General features: G+C 32.1%; 3 protein-coding genes across 5 annotated transcripts; all 3 read left to right on the top strand.

Annotated features, from left to right (window-relative positions):
• The first annotated feature begins 8374 nt into the window (after positions 1-8374).
• Positions 8375-10089, top strand: LOC122531748 (ubiquitin-like domain-containing CTD phosphatase 1). Its single transcript, XM_043659928.1, has 2 exons — positions 8375-8694; positions 8912-10089. The coding sequence occupies exons 1-2, from the start codon at positions 8535-8537 to the stop codon at positions 9748-9750; spliced, it is 999 nt and encodes a 332-aa protein (XP_043515863.1). The 5' UTR covers positions 8375-8534; the 3' UTR covers positions 9751-10089.
• A 262-nt stretch (positions 10090-10351) lies between these two features.
• On the top strand, positions 10352-17939 carry LOC122531722 (phosphatidylinositide phosphatase SAC2). Of its 3 annotated transcripts, none has more exons than XM_043659862.1 (13): positions 10352-10574; positions 10979-11355; positions 11442-11705; positions 11778-11932; positions 12012-12184; positions 12257-12449; positions 12528-12855; positions 12977-13047; positions 13368-13592; positions 13954-14175; positions 14266-14579; positions 14648-14857; positions 14929-17939. In XM_043659862.1, exons 1-13 carry the CDS (start codon positions 10478-10480, stop codon positions 15882-15884), a joined length of 3585 nt encoding a protein of 1194 aa, XP_043515797.1. In that variant the 5' UTR covers positions 10352-10477; the 3' UTR covers positions 15885-17939. The 3 variants fall into 3 exon arrangements, with proteins under 3 accessions (XP_043515797.1, XP_043515817.1, XP_043515806.1); XM_043659871.1 differs by lacking the exon at positions 10352-10574 and adding an exon at positions 10631-10900; XM_043659882.1 differs by lacking the exon at positions 13368-13592.
• Positions 17940-18654: 715 nt separating this feature from the next.
• LOC122531735 (rRNA N6-adenosine-methyltransferase ZCCHC4) lies at positions 18655-21038 on the top strand. Its single transcript, XM_043659893.1, has 4 exons — positions 18655-18902; positions 18995-19548; positions 19814-20513; positions 20605-21038. The coding sequence occupies exons 1-4, from the start codon at positions 18854-18856 to the stop codon at positions 20925-20927; spliced, it is 1626 nt and encodes a 541-aa protein (XP_043515828.1). The 5' UTR covers positions 18655-18853; the 3' UTR covers positions 20928-21038.
• Positions 21039-21162: the final 124 nt, after the last annotated feature.

Genomic DNA, 21162 nt, shown 5'->3' with positions numbered 1-21162 from the left:
GTTTATATGGTTCCTCAATGATTAAAAAATCATTGTTGTACGCTATTTCAAAACGTCACACAACATCGACTAATTATTAGAAAACACAGTCACTCAATGTAAAATTTAATTAATTATTCCTCCCAACGAAAGAGAAACGTTTAAATACCAATTTTTAAATATTCCTTCCCAAATTTTAGTCAAAATTTTAATCACACGTTACCGTGTAAACTTACTATTATCGCATTAGCCTACATTATTGCACATTATCGTATACTATCAAACATCGCGAACAGCGACGATTAACGTAAACAAAATCCTCCGGTATGAAGTGCAATTATTTGTATCTAGCAGTATCTTTTTAGAAATTTTAATCGAAATTCCAGTCGCGTGACATAATTTCAAATTCTAAAAACTTCACGACGCGTTTTTGCTACCGTATTTGTACAATAATTACCAAAAATTCGATATCCGACGATAATATAATATTTTAACGTTAGCTCCCCGCGTAGATTTTATCCGATGAACTTTTTTAATTATCATTTTATCGGCTACCGCCGGTTTCCTGGTTATCAGTTTTGCTCAGCGTGCCCGTTAAACCTTCCCTTTATTGCGAAATTTGCGAAATAATCGCGGCCGTAACAAATCCTGATATTTGCAGCCTGAAACTCTCATCGTTCATGCCGTTTGTTGTTAATTATTGCAACAGTTCAATTAATAATCGCTTCATCAATCAAATTTCCTCGACGCTCCACTATCAGATTTTCAAACAGCTTCTCCCTATATCATTAATCGCTACTACGCTCTACTAATATTTATACCGAACTGTATGCAGATCGATGGAACAGAGAGAATGATAGATGTTACAAAAGATTGTATCATCATACTGTTGTTCTATCGTAGTTTTAAAGATTTGCTAGTAAAAAATAAGACGAGGCCGAGCCTTACATCGATTGGTCCGTTGATATTGTCACAAATATAAATTAAGACAGTTTCAGGAGACTTTATGCTCTTTGATATCAATCATGATAAAAACATGTAACAGCACATCAATAATATCAATAAAACTGACACACATCTGATCTCGTATAACTCTTTACATCTTAGCTACTTATCACTAAACTGTGAACATTCATTGCATTGTGTGAGCAAATATTTATCCGCTATTGCCATAGATATCTAACATTCTAATGTATAATATAATGTTCCATCTAATTTTCAAATAAAAAACGAAAAACTATAATTAAATGAAATAGAATAAAAAAAACTACAACTAACAGCTTCACCCATTAAGGGTCAATTCTTTTACAGTTCTTTCGAATCTTCATTTATCATAACAGATTCCATTTCTTAATTCTCGGCTATTTTAATATTTTTTCTATCATTATGTCTTCCACCTAAATTCTATAATTTTTCAAAATTTGTAGAAACTAAATTTATCTACAGTATTTAGGGAGATCAACGTTGTAGTCTGAAGATCGATGATTAGAATAGAAATGATATATCTGTACCCAACACGTGTGCTTAAAGAAATAGAATACCGAAACAGGGAGAAATGAAGAATCACTTGGAACTTGGATAGATGTTTCCTTCAGCGACGCTCGGAACGAGTTTAATTTTCCTGGTTAGATATTCTCGTGAATATCTAGCGTTTACATATCGAATTGCATCAACGTTGATGCAGCATGCATTCACGCGGCAGTTATTGACGGAGTGTATACACCGCGCGCGCCTATGCATTATATAAGCAACATTGTGCTGTCCGGCATCAATCATGGGGATTTCCTGTGCAAGTGAACTAAGTACCAAAGGGTTTCTACGTTTGATTCTCTACAAAATCCCTGGTTTCTCTCGTTTCTCAAGGAAACATAACGGAGTCGCTGATGTGACTGAAGGAAACAAGGGTAGATGTTGGAAGCTAATCGACATAGTGAAGATACTAATTAAAAAATAAAGATTTTCGGGAAACTTTCAGCACAAATAAAAATTATCGGCCTAAGAATGGTTAACGCAATTGATTTTTGAAAGTAACTGTGAATTGTATTTATATATACAATTACAAAGAATGAAACAGGCCTGAGAAATCATTCGAAACTTATTAATATCTTCGAAATTGCTACACATTTTTTTTTCGAAAACTTGGACTACGCTATGAATAGTAAAATTATTTTCTAGCAATCTGATAATTTTGTTTAAAAAAATTCAAAGAGAAAATAATATTATATTATTAATAATATTATAAAGAACAAGTTATCATTTATATTGTAATATTATTGTACACTTCTAAAACATTAAATTTTCTACGTTTACGTACAAATACTCTACTCATAAATATTCGTGACAGTTTAACAATAATATATTAAGTGTAGCATAATTTCGTTTGTCTAATAATGCAAGCAATTAATAAGTGTCCATATCTGTAATAACCAGGTTAATTTATCTTTACTTTAAATCTATTAACTTTACGAAGACTTATGGTCGGTAGCAAGTGAATAAATCGGTGTCAGAAATGCCAGGGTGCACTATGAAAAACATGATACATACTTTGTCAACAGTCTTAAGAATAATTAAGAATACAATTACTAGTCATAAGATAATAGTCTTAAGAATAATTAAAAATACAATTACTAGCCATAAGATAATAGTCTTAAGAATAATTAAGAATACAATTACTAATCATAAGATAATAAATTTTAAAATACCAGTCATGGCAGAAAAATTTTCTTAAATACGTAACAAAATTTTTCTTGGTTTTTTAAACAGAATATTTCATGAAAGTATTAAAACATTTATAGAGAAACTGTTTATGAATATATTTTTAAATTGTATTAACAGTATTATGAAATATAACTATGACGGTATTTATCAAGTTTGAAACAAACGTGAAGTTATTAATACTTCAATATTTATAAATATTTATAAATATATTTCAATATTTAAACAGTCAATTATGTATGATATTAATAAATTATTTAATATGATATAATAAATATTAATAAATATTTAAACCATTTTTAACGATATTTTATACCACAGTATTAATAAATACCTGGTTATATACCACAGTATTAATAATTGGTTTTGAATAATATAAAATAAAAATATATTCATAAAAATTTTCTATAATAATAAAGCAAATGTTATCGTGACTATATGTATATATTATCCTTTCTTCTATCTTTTTCATAAATCAACAAACGATACAATACCAGAAAGCAAGAAAGAAAAAAGAAACCAGAGAATCACAAAGTACATATTGAACAAGACGAATTCTTTCTACATCACCGAATCTACCATTGTGGAAAAATAAAGTCGATCGTTGGACATCATGCGAGGTCTAGGTTGAAATTTAGCGAGAAGCCAGCCAATAGCAAACGATAGATCGACGTATTAATGAAAGTTCAACTTTCTCCGACGGCTAATTAACAGTGCCGTCGGTTAGGCGTCCATGAATATTCCGACGGATGAAAAATATTTTTGTAGCTGAACCACAGTGACGAAATCTCGGCCAATATTTGCATATCGACCTGTTTGATCAGGCAAATTCGCCGAATTCGCCCCGGTTAATATAATTAATTCACGAAAAGAACGATACGCTCTCGATCGAACCCCTGTTTTTGTCGACGTTTATCGTACACGAGCAAAGTTTTATTGATATTGATATCTATCCTAACGAAACAGCATTACAGCTACGTATTTTTTCTATTTTTTTTTTTTTTTCTGAATTTTTCTTTCTCACCCCTATCGCCAAATATCAAAGGTTTCGCAACTAATATTCCACAGTTAAAAATTTCGTTTTTGATATGTTTCATGTTTCGTATATTTGATATATTTCATTTTTTATAAAAGGTATTACTCGATGTAATCTTCTTATATTTTTAATACTGATGAATTTTGTTTTTTTTCTAATTGACAAAAAAATCAACGTTCTTGCTATTTTTAATGATATAACATTATTATTTTTAAGCTAACAATAGAGATATCTTTTTAGGAAATCAGATTTACTTAGTTAAATTTATGTACTTCACATACGTAGTAATTTTATTAGCAAATCTTAATATTTATTAACATGTGGAATTAGAAGTCTATATAAATTTTGGGATTTATATATTATATCTACAATATTATGTAATCTGAAATTTTCGTATGACGATACGAAATCTTATTCAACAATTCCAGAACTACTGTTCCCTTTAAAGAATATTCAAAACATCATATAATAAAAGAAAAGAAAAGTGTTATAAGAAAGTATTCAATACTTTTACATTAAAATACATCATAGTACATCAAAAGTACATCAATCATTTCATTTTTTTTTTTCCCTTGGTTCTCTTTCGACCTTATTATAAATCACAGAAATCTCATATAAATATCTATTTCGGTAGACATATAAAATAAACTATAAATGTACGTAATATAATATACCGACGCAATTTTATTCAAATAATCACAATTTTCCGCCGAGAATTAAACCTACTACTCTATTAACTCTACTATAACCTTGTATAAATACATAAGGACACGTTATATAAATTATCGTTGTTCATAATCTCGAGCTTGGTTATTAATGTGTCGTGCGGTGTAGCACTTTGCTGCGATAAAACAGCAGAAAGAAAATGTTCAACCAGCTTTTATATTTCTTTAGATGGCGTGATATCTTTGGTTGATTGGCACATATCATATGTCGTGGCAATAAAAATGGAGCTAAATTTCTCTATGGTTATCGTGGCTGAAACTCAAATGTTGATCATGTGTTACTCAATAGACCTCGAATAATTACGTGATAATATCGCGTAATTGTTCGACATCGTGTTGTAAAACTTCTCAAGCAGTTGTTCAGGGGTAGGAAATCACTACCCTCGGTTATCTTAGATTTATTCCAACTTTGCGTGTGTTGTTAAATTTACACATGATAGCTACATATAATACTCTGCATAAAATCTAATGTGCTTTGTGACAAAAGTTCATGTCGATTGATATTTTAAATTCAATGTTTGTAGAATTCTGAAATATCTAATTTTAAAGATAAATTTTAGATTCATAAAATTAATTAATTAAGTAATAAAATTAATTCTGCACGTATGAAATATCAAATCAATAAAAATCTTAAACTTTCCTAACTATAATAATTTAATATAATATTAAATAATTTTCAAGCCTTTATTTTATTATTCTGAGCTTTTAAAAAGATCTGAAAAATATTCTAGGACACTCGCCAACAATTTTACGTTCGTTAAGTCCAATGTTTGAAACTATTTTTTAATAAAAATAAAAATTCTATCATTCAACGAAATGTCACTTTCTTATGAATGATTAGAAAATCAATTAAGAAAGGGTTAAAAGTTCTTTCTAATATACAGCTAATATCAATTAAAAAGGGAATGTCTTGTATAAATTTTCTCTCACTCCGTATACATAAAGTTCCAATTCATTTCTTTCAAATTTTAAATCTAATGAACCTATGTCTTCGCAAATTATCTTGGTCGCTAAACTTGAAACTAGGCCTAAAAGAAAGTGAATGCTCTCTCTCTCTCTCTCTCTCTTTTTGCGTTAAAAATAAGAGAAGAAAGAATAATAAAAGGAAAGAGACACGATCGATTGGAAGACACGGAAGAAAAGAGGGATCGTGAGAATAGTAACGGCACGCTCGATGCCACTTTGAGCCTCCTATAGAATTCCACGGCGAAATGCCTCGCAGCATTCCAACAAACAGCAACAGCCCTCGTCCCTTTCTGTCGGTGAACTTATCATGACCATCCTCTCTTCTAACCCTCTCTTTCATCCGTTTTGTCCTTTTATTTACTCGCCCCATCGTGCTGACCCACATGCCCGCCAACTTATATCTGCTTCCAATTAAAAGAACGGAATTGAATCGCGTTAAAAAACGTCGAGAGAAAACGACGCTGACCCTTGCCGCCCCTCCTTTTCAAATATACCAAGAAACCTATCCGCACGTCTGTACGGATTGAACGAGGGAAATCTTCTTTTAACCCCTCGACGTCCAACTTTCTCTTTCTTCCTTTCTTTTTTGTGTTTTTTCTTCTTTGTCTATAGACTTTAGGTTGTCTATATGTTTCGATGTATGTGTACGTTTGAAATGCGCGATAATTGTCTTATTTGCAGGCTCCGTTATTTGAGAAGTACAAGGTGGAATTTTTACTTCATTCTGTGCCAGTTTCTTTCATTGTGGATTTCTTTGAGATTTGCAATAAATAGTTTGTGTGAAGGTATTTTCTAACTATGATTTGTAGATGATACACAATTCCCTATATTAGTCAATCAGTTAAAGCTAATCAGTGTAAATCATTTTCATAAGAATTCACCATATGCTGAATCCTGAAAAATACTCAATCATCTATGTACTTTACATTCATACGATAATTCTGAACATTTGAATACTTATGTCTCGGATTTTTAACATTATAGATAAAGTCTGCCTTTTATCACTTTATTGTCTATTATTTCTATAAATAATAACAAAAATTATGTAAAAGCTACGTCTCACGTAGGCAGAAATTATAAATAAATCTGCTCTCGACCCAAATCACGAAATCTAACATGCCTCGTTGTCACCTCCAAAAAAACAAAAGAAAAAGAAAAATATTCTTCTCTGTTGCAGCAACCACTCAGTACCGAATCGAGCGCGGATTATCCCATTTATTTCCGATCCGTCGACAATTTTTTTTTTTTTTTTTTTTTTCAAAGAATCGCTCGTCCCAAGGGAGAACGAAGTAAAGAGAGAGAAAAACCAACAAACTAAGCATAAATGATAACGTGACACGTATAACGCTTCCTTTCTTTCTTTTTCTCGTTTCCTTTTTTTCTTCTCCTCTCGCCTAGCTCTTTCACAGTGATAAATCGTGCAAAACCAAACAAGAAATAATCCCTCGCGACGGATATATCCGCTTAATAACGAAAAGGTCGGATACAGTCGGATATTAAAGTCCAGTTCACTATACCGAAGTGGCCGGTTACACAAACTACATGGCCAGTTATAACTCATCGTTGTAGCCGTCCTGAAACCGCGTCATGATAATAAAGGCCGTCATCATTGATATTAACTCTCAACCCAATCATCGACATTAACCTATTCGTTGAACGACACTGAAACCTAACCAATGTATCGTAACTTCTATTGCCCGATAAGCACATTGTTAGATCATTATGGCGCGATGAACACACGCGTCGTATGGAAGATGGGAGGAAGAGAGGATGTGTGAAACAACGTGAAGAAAATTATTTGGTAATTATGTTTTGTATATTTGGAATATGTTTGAACTTTCTTAACCGCTTATGAAGATCTTTTCTTATGTTGAACTTTAAACTGGTTTTTTTATTGAATAATCATGTGATAAAGTTTTGTATACCATAAAAATTTGGGACGGGACAAAAGAAAAATTAATTGATGACAATAATAGTTTCATAAAATTTTAATTAATAATAATTTATTAGTTCTGGATTATGAAAGATTGATGTGAAGAGGATTTCGTGGATATAGCACCTATGTAGCTACGTTTTTACAGTATCTTCCTCGCATAACAGGTGAAACAGAGCATCGACTGTTACAAACTCGGTATATGAAGCAATTTCTCGAATGAACTCGAGGAAACAACTTCTTCGTCCCATGCACTCTTGTGTAACTTTCCATCTTTTGTTTCGCAAAAATACACGCATATAAAAGGGAGCGCAACACAGGAAACGAGGGTCGTGTAAGAGTTCGTTCAGCCGGAAGAAGGAAACAAGTTCGTAAAAAGGTTCTCACTCTTGGTCGATGTAAAATTTCGCGTACGAAACGAATCGCGTTTTTAAGGGCTGAAAAGAGAGGATGGAGACAGCAATTTTTCTTCTTTCAGATTTTTCACGAATTTGTAACAAGACAAGGAAAAGATAAAAGAATATCTTCCTTCGTTCTTTTTAGCCTTCCTTCCTTCCTTCCTTCCTTCCTTCCTTCCTTCCTTCCTTCCTTCCTTCCTTCCTTCCTCCCTTTCTCTCCATCCTCATTATTTTATCCTTCTTCAACTACATTCTCTCATCCCTTAAGTGAATGATTAAAGGCTCTTTCTTTTCATTTACGAGAGTTTAAATTTTATAACTAACCATTTTTTTAAAATGCAAACAGCTATTTAAGTAATAGTCTGTGGCAAAAATTTAAATATACTTGTTTATTTCTTTGTCAAATGTGAGTGACCGACTGAGCACACAAATCAATATATCGATACGCATGTATAAATGTAGCTGGTAATTATCGTTTATTTAAAAATGACTAGAATATTAATTGATAATTGATGAGAATAAGAATAAAATATAGTAAGCGTGTTAAATAATTTTTAACATCACTGCGATGGCAGCACCATCTTATCCAGCTACCTCGACGCCATCTATGTGGAGGATGAACTTCACGTTACAGTATCGACACAAAGATACAGCGTGTATACTAGATTGTTCATATTCCACAATGTCCTTTGTATACATATACAGAATCTAATAGAATTGTGTACGTTCGACTACTTCGTAGTACACATCGTCTGGTGTCGCGTCATTATTTTCGAAAAAAAATGGAGAATGTAGGGAAGATCATCATAGTATGGGGCAGGAAAAAAATCGAAATCCCGGACGTGAACCTGGACGATACCGTTCGTGGTCTGAAAGAACGAATATACAAGGAAACAAGCATCCTCCCGGAACGTCAAAAACTTTTGAACCTTCGAACCAAAGGTTATGTTTTGAACTGTTTTCATGAGCTTCTCTTCTTTTATTTTCCTCTACGTACAATCACACGCATTGTTCGAGATTTGTTGTTAATTCTCAAATAAAATTTTCTCAAACGACTTCTACTTTGATTTTAAATTATCCTTCTATAACGTTTTGACACGTTTGACTGTATGTCGTTTAAAACTCCATCAAGTGTCTATAGAATTTCTCTTTTCACCAGACAAGGCATGTCAAGAAGAGGAGATCCTAAGGGACTTGGGCATGAAGCCTGGATTCAAGCTAATGCTGATGGGATCTCGTGAAGAAGACATAGCTAAAGTGTGTCACGCGCCAAAAGATTTACCTGATGTAATTAATGACTTTAAGACTGAGGAAGAAGAAATAGAAATAGAGAATGTTAAGCTGTGCTTATTTCAAATTCAGTGTAGAATTGGTTTGTATAGGTTTGTAGAATTAAATCCCTTCAGAGAAGGAAAAAAACTACTGGTGCTAGATATAGACTACACCATTTTCGACCCTAAATCAACAGCAGAAAGTGGTGTGGAATTGATGCGTCCATTTCTTCATCAGTTTCTAACCTTGGCTTACCTAAATTATGACATAGTAATTTGGTCAGCAACTAGTATGAAATGGATCAATGAGAAAATGAAAGTGCTTGGTGTTTCTAGCAATCCCTATTATAAAATAGCATGTCATCTTGACTCAAATGCTATGATCAATGTCCATACATCAAAATATGGTACTATCACAGCAAAACCACTGGCTATTATTTGGGGCAAATATAAACAGTTCTCTGCAAAAAACACAATCATGTTCGACGATATCAGAAGGAACTTTATTATGAATCCACAGTCAGGATTAAAAATAAAACCATTTAGACATGCACATATTACCAGAAGAAAAGATAGGGAGTTGCTAAAGTTGTCTCAGTATCTAAAATTAATAGCCAAAGTGGATGATTTTCAAACACTTAATCACAGAAAATGGCAAGAATATATAATTGACAAAACCAAAGAAGAAAAGAAAAGTAAAGAAGGAAATGAAGGAAGGAGCGAGTAACTGTCACTTTTTTTTTTAAGGATGTTAAATGCTTGTTAAATTTTATGGATCTTTTCATTACTCAAGAGATATATTTCAAACAAAATCCATCGAGTATCGCGAGTTCGCCAGCAACGATTTAAATTTGTTTGGAAGAAGGACACAGTGTGTATAGAAAAGATATCTTTCAAATATTCTTCCATGAACAGTATAAGTTGATATCAATGATAACGTTAACTAATCGTTATTCGCATATTTTCACACGCTTCTTTGTATTTATGATGTACTTATCAGTTATTGTGAAACATATAAAATATGTAATCACAGATCATCTAAATAAATCTTATGTATTTCAAATAACGAAACGTTTATTCTTTTTTTTTTATAATTAACGTGGAAATATACAAATTTTGAACTAGCAAAATTATTTAACGATTTTTAGAATCTACTAGATTAAATCAAAATCTGATTAGTGCCAAATTATAGGAAAATATTGGATTTTATAAAATACCATTAAACATTGGAAATTATTATCAATTGGAGTTCTAGATGTTATAAGATATATAATTAATCCTTTATCCAATCGCCATCTGCTCTTTGATCGAAAATATAGTTAACGAAACCAACCCATTGTCAGTCTCGTACGCGAGCAAGATGGCGAAGTGTCCGTCATAGGCGGATTTTAAGGTGGAGAACTGACGTTCCACATGCTGCGTAGAAATTGCCGTACAGTGGGAAAATCAGAAGCATGGAATTGTTCCGTACCGATACGCATTTCATTTTCGTGAAAGAAAGACACAGCTTGTGGTGTGACAAATATACGGGAGAGTTCTCCGCTAAATCGGGTGGGTATACGATTCTCATTTGACAGGTATATACATTCGTGTCAAGTATACGATACACGTTGTGATTCTCAGTTCATTGTTCTTATTTAGAACACGTTCGATTTTCCGTGAAACGTAACCGAAACGATCTTTATTTAAGAATTCGATTTCGCGACAGTACCTGATGAAATAAGAATTTTATCAAGTCATAATTAAGTTAATGTTATTGAAATAATGCAAAGTGCAAGAATACCTTAAAAGGCTGTTCTGTACGTGAGATTTTGCAATAGCTACAGATTATGAATTATATAAACATGTGAAAGCCACAATCTAATTAATGCAATTAGGTGCAATACAGTATTGCATGATTTGAAACTGAATATTGATATTTTCATAAGATTTCATCATTTGCAAATTATTTGCAGATTGGGAGTGGGCCTCTCCGAAAGATTTGGAATGTCTTGGGATATTTTATGGAATCATAGGAAAAATAGAACAACCATCTGTATTGGAAGCACGTTTAATGTTGATCAAAGACGTTTCACCAGCTGGAGAATTATATGGAGGTCATGTTATATACAAGATCAAATCAATCGCATTTTTGCACTTTGGCAGTGAAAATAATGATATTGGACTTTTGCCATGTAAGAAGCATCAGAATTTGCCAAAGAAAAAAAGCCAAGGTGGTCTGTTTGATGTGCCACAGAAGGCAGCCTTTGCTAAAACTTGGGGAACCATTAAAAGTGCTACAAACACCATAAAAAATACCACTCAACAAGCAGCTGCACTTGCAACATCTCAAGTAAGCCTCCTATGGTTAATTAAAAGTAAAAAAAAAAATCATTTATATAAAGAAGGATGTTTTTGTATTAACAAAACTGATTGCAGGTGAAGTCCACAGTGAGTAAAAGAAATATTGTTAAAGATAAGGAGAGATTTGAGAAAAGAATATTGGAAGAATTAAATAAAATTTTCACTGAAACCGACTCCTTTTATTTCTGTCAAACTGGTGATATCACTAATAGCCTGCAGAGGCTTTGTGTCACTGAGTCCCAACAGAATGACAAAGAACAGAATAAACCGCTTTGGGAAAAGGTGGATGATAGGTTTTTTTGGAACAAACACATGTTGCAGGATATAATTAATTTAAAAGTTAAGATCCTTCTGAATTTTTAGATAATGTTGCTAGGTACTTATTATCAAGAAGTTATTTCATTTTTGCAGACAGATAAAGCAAATCTATGGATATTACCAGTTATTCAAGGATACGTGCAAATAGAGAAGTGCAAAGTAGAAGTGGGCATTGATGAACAACCACATCATGAAACTTTCAATCTAGCAATAATATCAAGAAGAAGTAGATTTCGCGCGGGAACGAGGTAATTTTTTTTATTTTTATTATCCTATGTATTTTATATATCAATTTGTTTGGTAACTTATCTTTCTACCACAATAAAGATATAAGCGACGTGGTGTGGATGACGAAGGAAAATGCGCAAACTATGTAGAAACAGAGCAATTGGTTTGGTATCATGATCATCAGGTATCTTTCGTTCAAGTACGAGGCAGTGTACCAGTATACTGGTCTCAACCTGGCTATAAATATAAACCTCCACCACGTATAGACAGAGGTAACTAGCAAAAAGAAAAAAAAATTCATTCTGATCTTAATATTATTATAATAATGATTTTCAATCCATCAGATGAAGCAGAAACACAAGTTGCATTCGAAAAACATTTTACTGAAGAACTGGATTTATACGGTCCAATTTGTATCGTGAATCTCGTAGAGCAAACTGGCAAGGAGAAAATAATTTGGGAGGCCTATAGTAACCATGTACTGAATTATAATCATCCAGATATAACATATACAACTTTCGATTTCCATGAATACTGGTAAGCAGTTAAAATGCTTTGTACACACTAATGAATTATCACAAACTGTCGCTAAATATTCTTTTATACCTAACACAGTCGAGGAATGCATTTTGAAAATGTCTCTATCCTGGTCAATGCATTAGCTACAGTATTGACAGATATAGGGTACTGTTGGCACGATAAGCAAGGCACAATCTGCATGCAGAAAGGAGTGTTTCGGGTGAATTGCATAGACTGTTTAGATAGAACGAACGTGGTGCAAACCGCTTTGGGTAAAGCTGTGATGGAAATGCAGTTTTCAAAGCTAGGACTAATACCGCCGGACGGAACATTACCGACAAATATCCGACAAACGTTTCAATTGCTTTGGGCAAATAACGGCGACATTATCAGTAAACAATATGCTGGTACAAATGCTCTCAAGGTTCGTACCGCACGTAGAGCACACACTGATTTTACCCTAACGATTACAAATTAACCATTAAGCAAAACTCGTCGATTATAACATGGCTGAACTATGATAGTAGTTATTTTATTGCTTATAGGGTGATTACACAAGAACAGGGGAAAGAAAATTTACCGGTTTAATGAAAGATGGCATGAATTCTGCGAACAGGTACAATTGGATCACAATTATAATACACCACCCATTGCATTGCAATAGAACACCATTATCATTCACATATCCTACACGATACATCATTTTGCGATTATCTTTCATTATACAAGATATTTCGCAAACACATAAACCATTAGGTGTTGTAATTTTTCTTAGAATGAATAAAATGTTAAAAGCTCTTAGTATCGTCATTAGAAATCAATAACACTCGACATTTTTCTTTTTTTTTTTTTTTCTTTAATCAAGGTCATCGCTTAAATATTGACATATTTTATACATACATAGATCCTTGACACTTTCCTTTCATTTTCCCATAGATATTTTCAGCAACACTTTATGGATGACATACGTCAAGCGGCGATAGATACCTTGCTAGGGAACCCTGTCGATGTTAATCAACTGAATACCGATTGGTCGCACTATTTAGACATCCTTGATAATTGCTGCCTTGAGCTAATACCCGTGAAACCACCAAACATAGAGCTTCAACTTGCCACCTATCCTGATATTCTTTATGCCAGTGCTATGTATGATTTGGCAAGGTTCGTTCTTGGCTTTGGGTTGAAAATTTTTCGATAAATAAAGTGTATTATTTTAAAAACTATAAATCAGTTGTTGCTTTATCAACAAACAACGATACAAAACGACACTCTGTACTAGAACTGTGACTCCACATATTATAATCAGTTTGAAGTTGCGTTGCACGTGATTTCTTTTCTTATTTGCATGATGGTTGCTTAACTCTCAGTTTGATTTTAACAATTCTGAGAGAAACAATTTAATCCCTGATCCCTTTACGACAGTGTCCTATCTTCATTTTTTGTTTCATTTTCTTTTTTCTTTTTTTCTTAATTTTTGTACATAGCTTTAAAGCAACAGTTTAGGAAACTCGTGTACTTTCAGATACTATTTAAATCGCTTCAAGGATGTCTATAGACAGGGTACGATCGATTTGATGTTAGGGAACTGCGTGAACGAAGAAGTATTTCAAGAACGCACAGAGGAAGAAGATAATGCTGCTACAGCGATTCACGTGAAGTTATTGATAGAGGATTGTAAGAAATTGCTTATACCTGACCCAGAAGTTATTTTAGGCAGTTGGGGACTCATAGATGCTGATCCTGTGTACGTTGGACGTTCATATTTTTGTTTCTTTTTTTTAATTTTTGTAATATTTAAGAATTATTTTTTTTATAATTTATTTCATTTTAACAGGACTGGTGACTTAACAGAGACAGAAATGGACACTATTCTAATATTAACACGAGATAGCTATTACGTGGCTGATTATGACGATCAAATCGATAAAGTCACAAATTATCAAAGAGTTTCGCTTGAAGACATTGTACTGATTGAATTTGGTCAGCCAGAGAGTTCGGTCTCCCTTTTTAAAAATAAGCATTTTTATTGCATTAGAATAAACTACAAGGTAGTCAACGAATGTGGTTACTTTCACATGTTTCGCAGTACAAATTTACGATTTTTTAATAACATGGCTGTTGTTATAAAGACCGAAGAAGAAAGCATAGGTAGAATATCATTTTTATTAGATCTGTAATAATTAATCTTTTATACTACGTTGATTCGTGTATTTCAGAGTCTTTAAAATCAATTTGCGAGGCTATCTCTGTGGCGATGGAGATAGCCAGATTACCAAAGATTCCTATAGCGATGAACGTTACGTTAGATAGACGAAAGAGTAAAATAGTGAACAGCAAGGGAACCACGGGTCTGTTGGACATTTCATCACTTCCAGAATTAACCAGAAATGTTTCAGAGACGCAATTGCTAGCTCTAAAAAGCGCAGGTATGCTTTTAATAAAAGAATCTATATTTCTAATAATTAATAATAACGCAAAATATCTTACGTGATTGTAGGAACAAAAGCTTTAAACAACATGTCTGAGCAATTTAGTAAACTGAATAAATTAAGTCATAGCTTTAGTACTAGGAAGCCAATTGACATTGCAAGAAGCATCGGCAGAAAATCTGAGGAACCTTCGAAGCCTACTTTCACAGTTGGAAGTAGAGATATATCAGGCAATGTGCAAGGAAAATGTGGTAGCGGCAGTAGCAGTAGCGACGATGAGGATGTTGACATCCCTCGTGTTTCTTTAGAAAAACCAAAGAATTTCAGTCATGATAAGAATCTAATGGAAGCTTATACCCCATCTATTGGCATTATAATGGGTGTTAAGAATACAGACGTAATAGAATCGCATGAGAACAACGAAGAACAAAATTTATCCATACAACCTAACAAATTGTTTGAACAGAATTCCGATAGGGAAGCGTTACACGTGCCACAGTCCGGCTCTGGAACCAGTACTGTTAGCGCGTCTCCTCAAAAGACACCTGAAATAACTATACAAAACGTGACTGAGGATAAGGAAAGGTTGTTACCGCCATCGACGTTGAATCTATTCAAAAACATTAGTCATTCGACTGGAGAGGTTGATAGCAAGATAGCACTTAGTAATATAAATGGAAACAAATTGCAAACTGAAAATAGATTGCAAGATAAGAAGAGATCCACGTCTGAGCAAGATTTAAGTCTGAATATTACATCGTCTCAGAGCGAGTCTGCTCTGAAGTCGATAAAGACCAACATACCAAACGTAACAAGTCCTGTGGCATCTACTGCCAAAGATATTTTGTCGCCTTTCTCGAAATTTGCTAAAGGTGTCCAAACTTTAGGAGCAAATTTGGATCCTAGGAAACTGAAGACAGGACAAGTAGGACTGTCGAGAAATCTCTCAGACCACCATGTAGAGCAGCAACGAAAATTGCAAGAGAGATGGAGTTCGTGTCAATCTAAGCTGATAGCTTTGTAATTTTTTTGAAGATAGTCGGAAATCTAAATGTCTAGTAGCGGATAAAGAATTAAAAACCACGCGATATAGGAACACTTTTGCATAGGAAGTTTCTGAATATCTGTTTTTGTTACTCTTTAGTATTTTCTAAATCAGAGTATCACCACGTCAAACATCTTGACGCACGTGTTTGAATATTTTTCATTGTTTTTCGAGTTTCAATTACTGCCATCTTGCTAACAAAAATTTCGTGCGAAAGATTGATCGATAAGATACTCTCTGTGTATTCTTTCACGTGAAAAAATTTACAAATTATTTCCCAAAGTACAATGTGGTCAATTTTTAATCAGCAGCAAATCCACTTGTGTGTGTCTACTTACAAAGAAATTTTCTATTATTCTACATTAATGGAAGCCTACATGAACTGATTATTATCTATTCGCTATGCTTTCGGCATATTTATACGAAATTTTGATCGCGACAGCCTTTTTATGGATTTTACCAAAGAAATCCTAGCGTTGCATTTAGACATTAGAAATTGTGGATTTATCAAAAAACAAAAAAAAAAAAAAAGATAAAAAAAGAGAAGAAAGAAATATGTATATGCTTATACAATGAAATTTAATCCCAGTATTCTTTGAAGCTCCAACGTTTGCTGTATAAACAAATTTTTCTATTTTTTATGGTTTTATTTATTTGTAACATATAAATATATTACAAACTTTTCATTTGTATACCTGCAACCTTTGTATATCTGCAAATATTGTAGACCAAAAATTTGTTGATGCAGCAAGCTGAATAATGAAGCTTTGTAGTCAATTATGTATATATAAAGAATTACCTAAAGTTAGTAGTTTAATGAAACAATGTTACTATTGCTGATTGAAATAAAGCAGCACATTAATACATAATAGCAAGATGGGTTTTGCGAAGAGAACGTGAGTTTTTTTTTTGAAAATATGTATAATGTGCAAACTAGTAATTATTGTAAAGTCTAGACATTTGACGGTAATATACTAGCAAGTAAATTCTTAGAATTACAAACAAAATCAAGAAACAGAAGTATTGATTAAATTCAAGAATTATTTTTAGATATACAAAAAAGAGAAAAAGGTGCTTTGTTTATGACCTATTCTGTTTCTTATATAATTTCGCAACGATTGAAACATACAAATGGTTCCAGAACAATCACAGTATTCGTACACATGCACAGTTGCAGTATTATACATATTACATTTAACAAAAAAAATAAGAAAAACGGTATGTGTTGTTATCTAATATTCTATGTATGACGATTTATATATAGACCAAACGATACGAGTTACAAATTTAGAATTCCTTGTGTGTACATACGAGTAATTTAATTAAATTATAATATTCTGTAAACTATTCATAGTTGCACTGACACGTTAGTAGAAGTATTGCAACATAAGAGTTTTTCTAGTAAATGTTTTTCCCAACTGCAAATGGATAGTCTGTGATATATAATCTAGCAGAATGAACACAGCCTAAAGAAGATAAAAAGATGGATAAAAAATAAAAAAAGAAGTGAAAATAAGGATGTGTCGATTCTCTAGATTCTTTAGAGATGCTTTAAAATGAATACAAAAGACAGAACTGTTTTTCATTCGCTCTAGCAAGATTTGAGACACAAATTTTATGCTCATTTATTCATTCTAGGTATATACACCTAGACTAGCTTATTTTTAATATAATTTTAACAATCCACAAGATATTTATTTATCGATGCAGTATTAAACAAGAAAAAAACCAGAGAAAACGAGATTCAAATATATATATATATTTTTATTTCCTTTTTCTTATTGATGTATACCTATGGTCCAATTGAAATTGAACATTTTTTCAAATATTATAACATAATATATTATTATCTGTATTTTTATGATAGAACATTACAAACAATCATGACAAGACAACGCACGAAGATGTTTATAGCCTGTAGAGGCTTAAATTGCCTTATGTATGTCATATATGTATATACAAAGTGTGTCAGAATAACAAGTAAGCACGGAATAATTCCTCATGAAAAAATAAATCTACATTTTCGAACTCGAATAAAAAAATTTTATTGTATATTTTTGGCTTATTTTTTTATGGATAATCATTCCATGCTTGCTTGTACATGTTATTTCGATACACTCTGTATATATTAACAGTTATGTTTTCGAAAACACACATATATATGTATATATACGTATATATATGTATACATACGTATATGTATGTGATATAGCAAACAATATAGTAATTGTAGGAACAAAGTTATAATAAAATACGAATAATTCTAACCAACGTTTTTTTTCACTTCATTCAAAATGAAATTTAATATTTATAAATATTTTCTTTAAAATATTCGCAAATTGTTAAATTGTAATTTTCATTTAAACTTTTCGACATTAATTTGAAAGTTATAAGGATTGAAAACGATTTATTAATTAAATCATTAAACTGCAGACAATAGTTATGTCCACCCAATACCCTGTTCCACTTTGAATGAAATAATTTCTGTATTATAAAGTAATTTTTTGAAATTTTATACATACTTTGAAACAGCAACTATCCCGCGTTAATTCAATTAATCCGGGAACTTTCTCCAGTTCAATCACTATAATTCACTAATTTATTAAAAGTGATTCGTCTCGTGTTATAACTCGCGATCGCGGTATTCAAATTTATACTGTAGGCGAGAAACGTTTCTTGCTAATATTTCAAAATAATATCGAAAATCGAAAGCGACAGTCGAATACGATACTCGATTAACTTCATGCTGCAAAACCACGTGGTATACTTTGTTTGTACTGGAGCAAATGCCTCGCGCATGGTTCGTAAAATAAGAAGCCTCGCAAATAAATATTTAATAATATAGTAAATAAAATATCTTCACAAGTTTGGTCAACTTTACTCGTATGGTAAACGTTGATAATTGTATTTAAGTCGTTCTATAATTTCGGTTTTATCGAACATCAGACATGGAGTGCTTTTGGTCCGATCTGAATAAACATCCTCAGTGTCCGCATGGTAATTCTTCATTAATATTTCTTACATTACATTGTAACAGCATAAAATTCTAAGGAATGTTCTCATAATATTACAATATTTTGATAATGCAGGACCAACTTTATTATTTGGCACATACGAAACTGGAAAATTGGAAAAGTTTTATGTGTGTGCAGCTTGCCGCGAGAGAAAGATATGCAAGTTCTATTTAAAAGAAGGAGAGAAATTAACAAAACCTCAAGCTGCTAAATGGGAACAACAAAGAAAGCAGTTTATGTCTCGTTATCATCACAGACAATTATATATGCGCTTTAATGATATAATGTCTGAATCACCCGAGAACAGATGTTACTGCCATACTTGTGAGCAACTGATATCTAAGACTGAGAAGGACATGACGAACAAACACAAAACTCATAACGTAAAAGAAGGTCTTACAGATTATCAATTAAAGCATCCAACAGAAATTTTGAAACCCTTAGAAAATTCTAGGCATGAGGCTCAGTACTTCTTCACAAAACAATCAACAAAAGAAATAGTGAATATACTTCTGAAGTTGAAAGCAAGACAAATTCTTTGTATCTGTACTCCAAAAATTCATGAATACATTCTAGAAAATTATGAAAACACAATGTCTACACTCTTATTAGATTTTGATGGAAGATTCGTAAGTTTATTAAAAAATTCATTAAGTGAAGAATAATCTGTATAAAGATTATTTATTAAATTCATTTAATTCATTTGCTAAACTTCATTTTGGGATACTATATATTTTTTCTTAGAATCGTTATATTTTGTGTACATTTACCGATTACTATTAGCATTGTTATCAATTATGCAAGAAAGTATAAGAAAAAAGAAATGGTGCTTCAAAATCTAATTCATTAAATAATCTATATAAATTTAACATTTGAATTGTTTTTTGTTTGCAGCATAATTTTTTTGGGCCACTTAATTATTGTTGGTATAATTTATTGAATAATCATTTTTTTAACGAGAGTGCTATCCCTGTATTTAAAGATTTTCTTACACAAAATGGGGGAAAGGATACATATTTAATATGTGATCCACCATTTGGTAGTAGAGTAGAGCCAATGTCTTGGACCATAAAAAGAATTTCTGATCTCTACAAAAAATGGAATAATATAGAGAACGAAGAGGATAGCTTAAAAATTATGTTCATATTTCCATATTTTATGGAAACTATAATGGAAAAAAAAAGTAATCCACCTGGTGTATCAGGAGGCTTGAAGGATTTGAAAATGACTGATTACAAAGTATTTTATGATAATCATCCATTATTTATAACAGGCTCCAATGCCACCAAATCACCTTCACCTATTCGAATGTTTACAAATGTACCATTAAACCTAATTAAACTTCCAAAATCGAGTGGTTATAGATATTGTAAAATATGTCAGAAGTGGGTTGCTAAAGAAAATAAGCATTGTAAAAAATGTCAAGAATGTACCACAAAAAATGGCCTCACATATAAACATTGTAATATATGCAAACGATGTGTGAAACCTTATTGGAAGCATTGTGAAACTTGTAAAAGATGTATCGTAACGAAACATTTATGCGGTCAGAAGCCGAAAGTTACTGGAAAATGTTTCAAGTGTAACGAACTTGGTATGTAATTTTCATTTTTATAATGAATTAAAGTGAATCGAATGAATTTATAATGAATCAATATACAAAATTAATTTTATTATTTATATAGGTCATACTGAAAAAGAGTGTGATATGAACAAAGAAATTCATGCTGATACAATGAGGATTAAGAAAGTTGAAAAACGTAAAACTAGTGACGAAAAAGGAATGATCAACATGAAAAGAAAGAAGGTAGACGATTCGAATGTATCTGAAGGAAAAAAGGGAGAACCAACGATTAAAATTAAAAAAGCATCGAAAAGATTGAAGAGTAATTTAATAAAGGAAAAAGTAACATCTATGCTTAAAATGAAAAAGCCTGAACACCTAAAGATGCATAGAAGAATAAAATTACGAAATAAACTAAACGGAGTTTTAAATACAAAGAAATAACAAACGTAGTACAACCACAGTAAAAGTTGTAAGTCCTTTTCTGTGTATTGTACATAAGATTTTTTATTGATGTAATATATGTATACTTCAATAAAAGAGACTTGAAATGTTTACGCTTATCTTGTATAATTCTATAAATAAATCAAGTTATGTAGTTATTATTATGATCTCAACTACTATTTTATATAGGCTGTTCTTATAATAACCTTCTGGACTTGAGTTACTACATATAATA

Source organism: Frieseomelitta varia, unplaced genomic scaffold, assembly GCF_011392965.1.
Source record: "Frieseomelitta varia isolate USP_RPSP 00005682 unplaced genomic scaffold, Fvar_1.2 scaffold_138, whole genome shotgun sequence".
Taxonomy (NCBI): domain Eukaryota; kingdom Metazoa; phylum Arthropoda; class Insecta; order Hymenoptera; family Apidae; genus Frieseomelitta; species Frieseomelitta varia.
The sequence above is the reverse complement of the archived record's forward strand: the minus strand, read 5'-3'. Positions and strand labels throughout refer to the sequence as shown.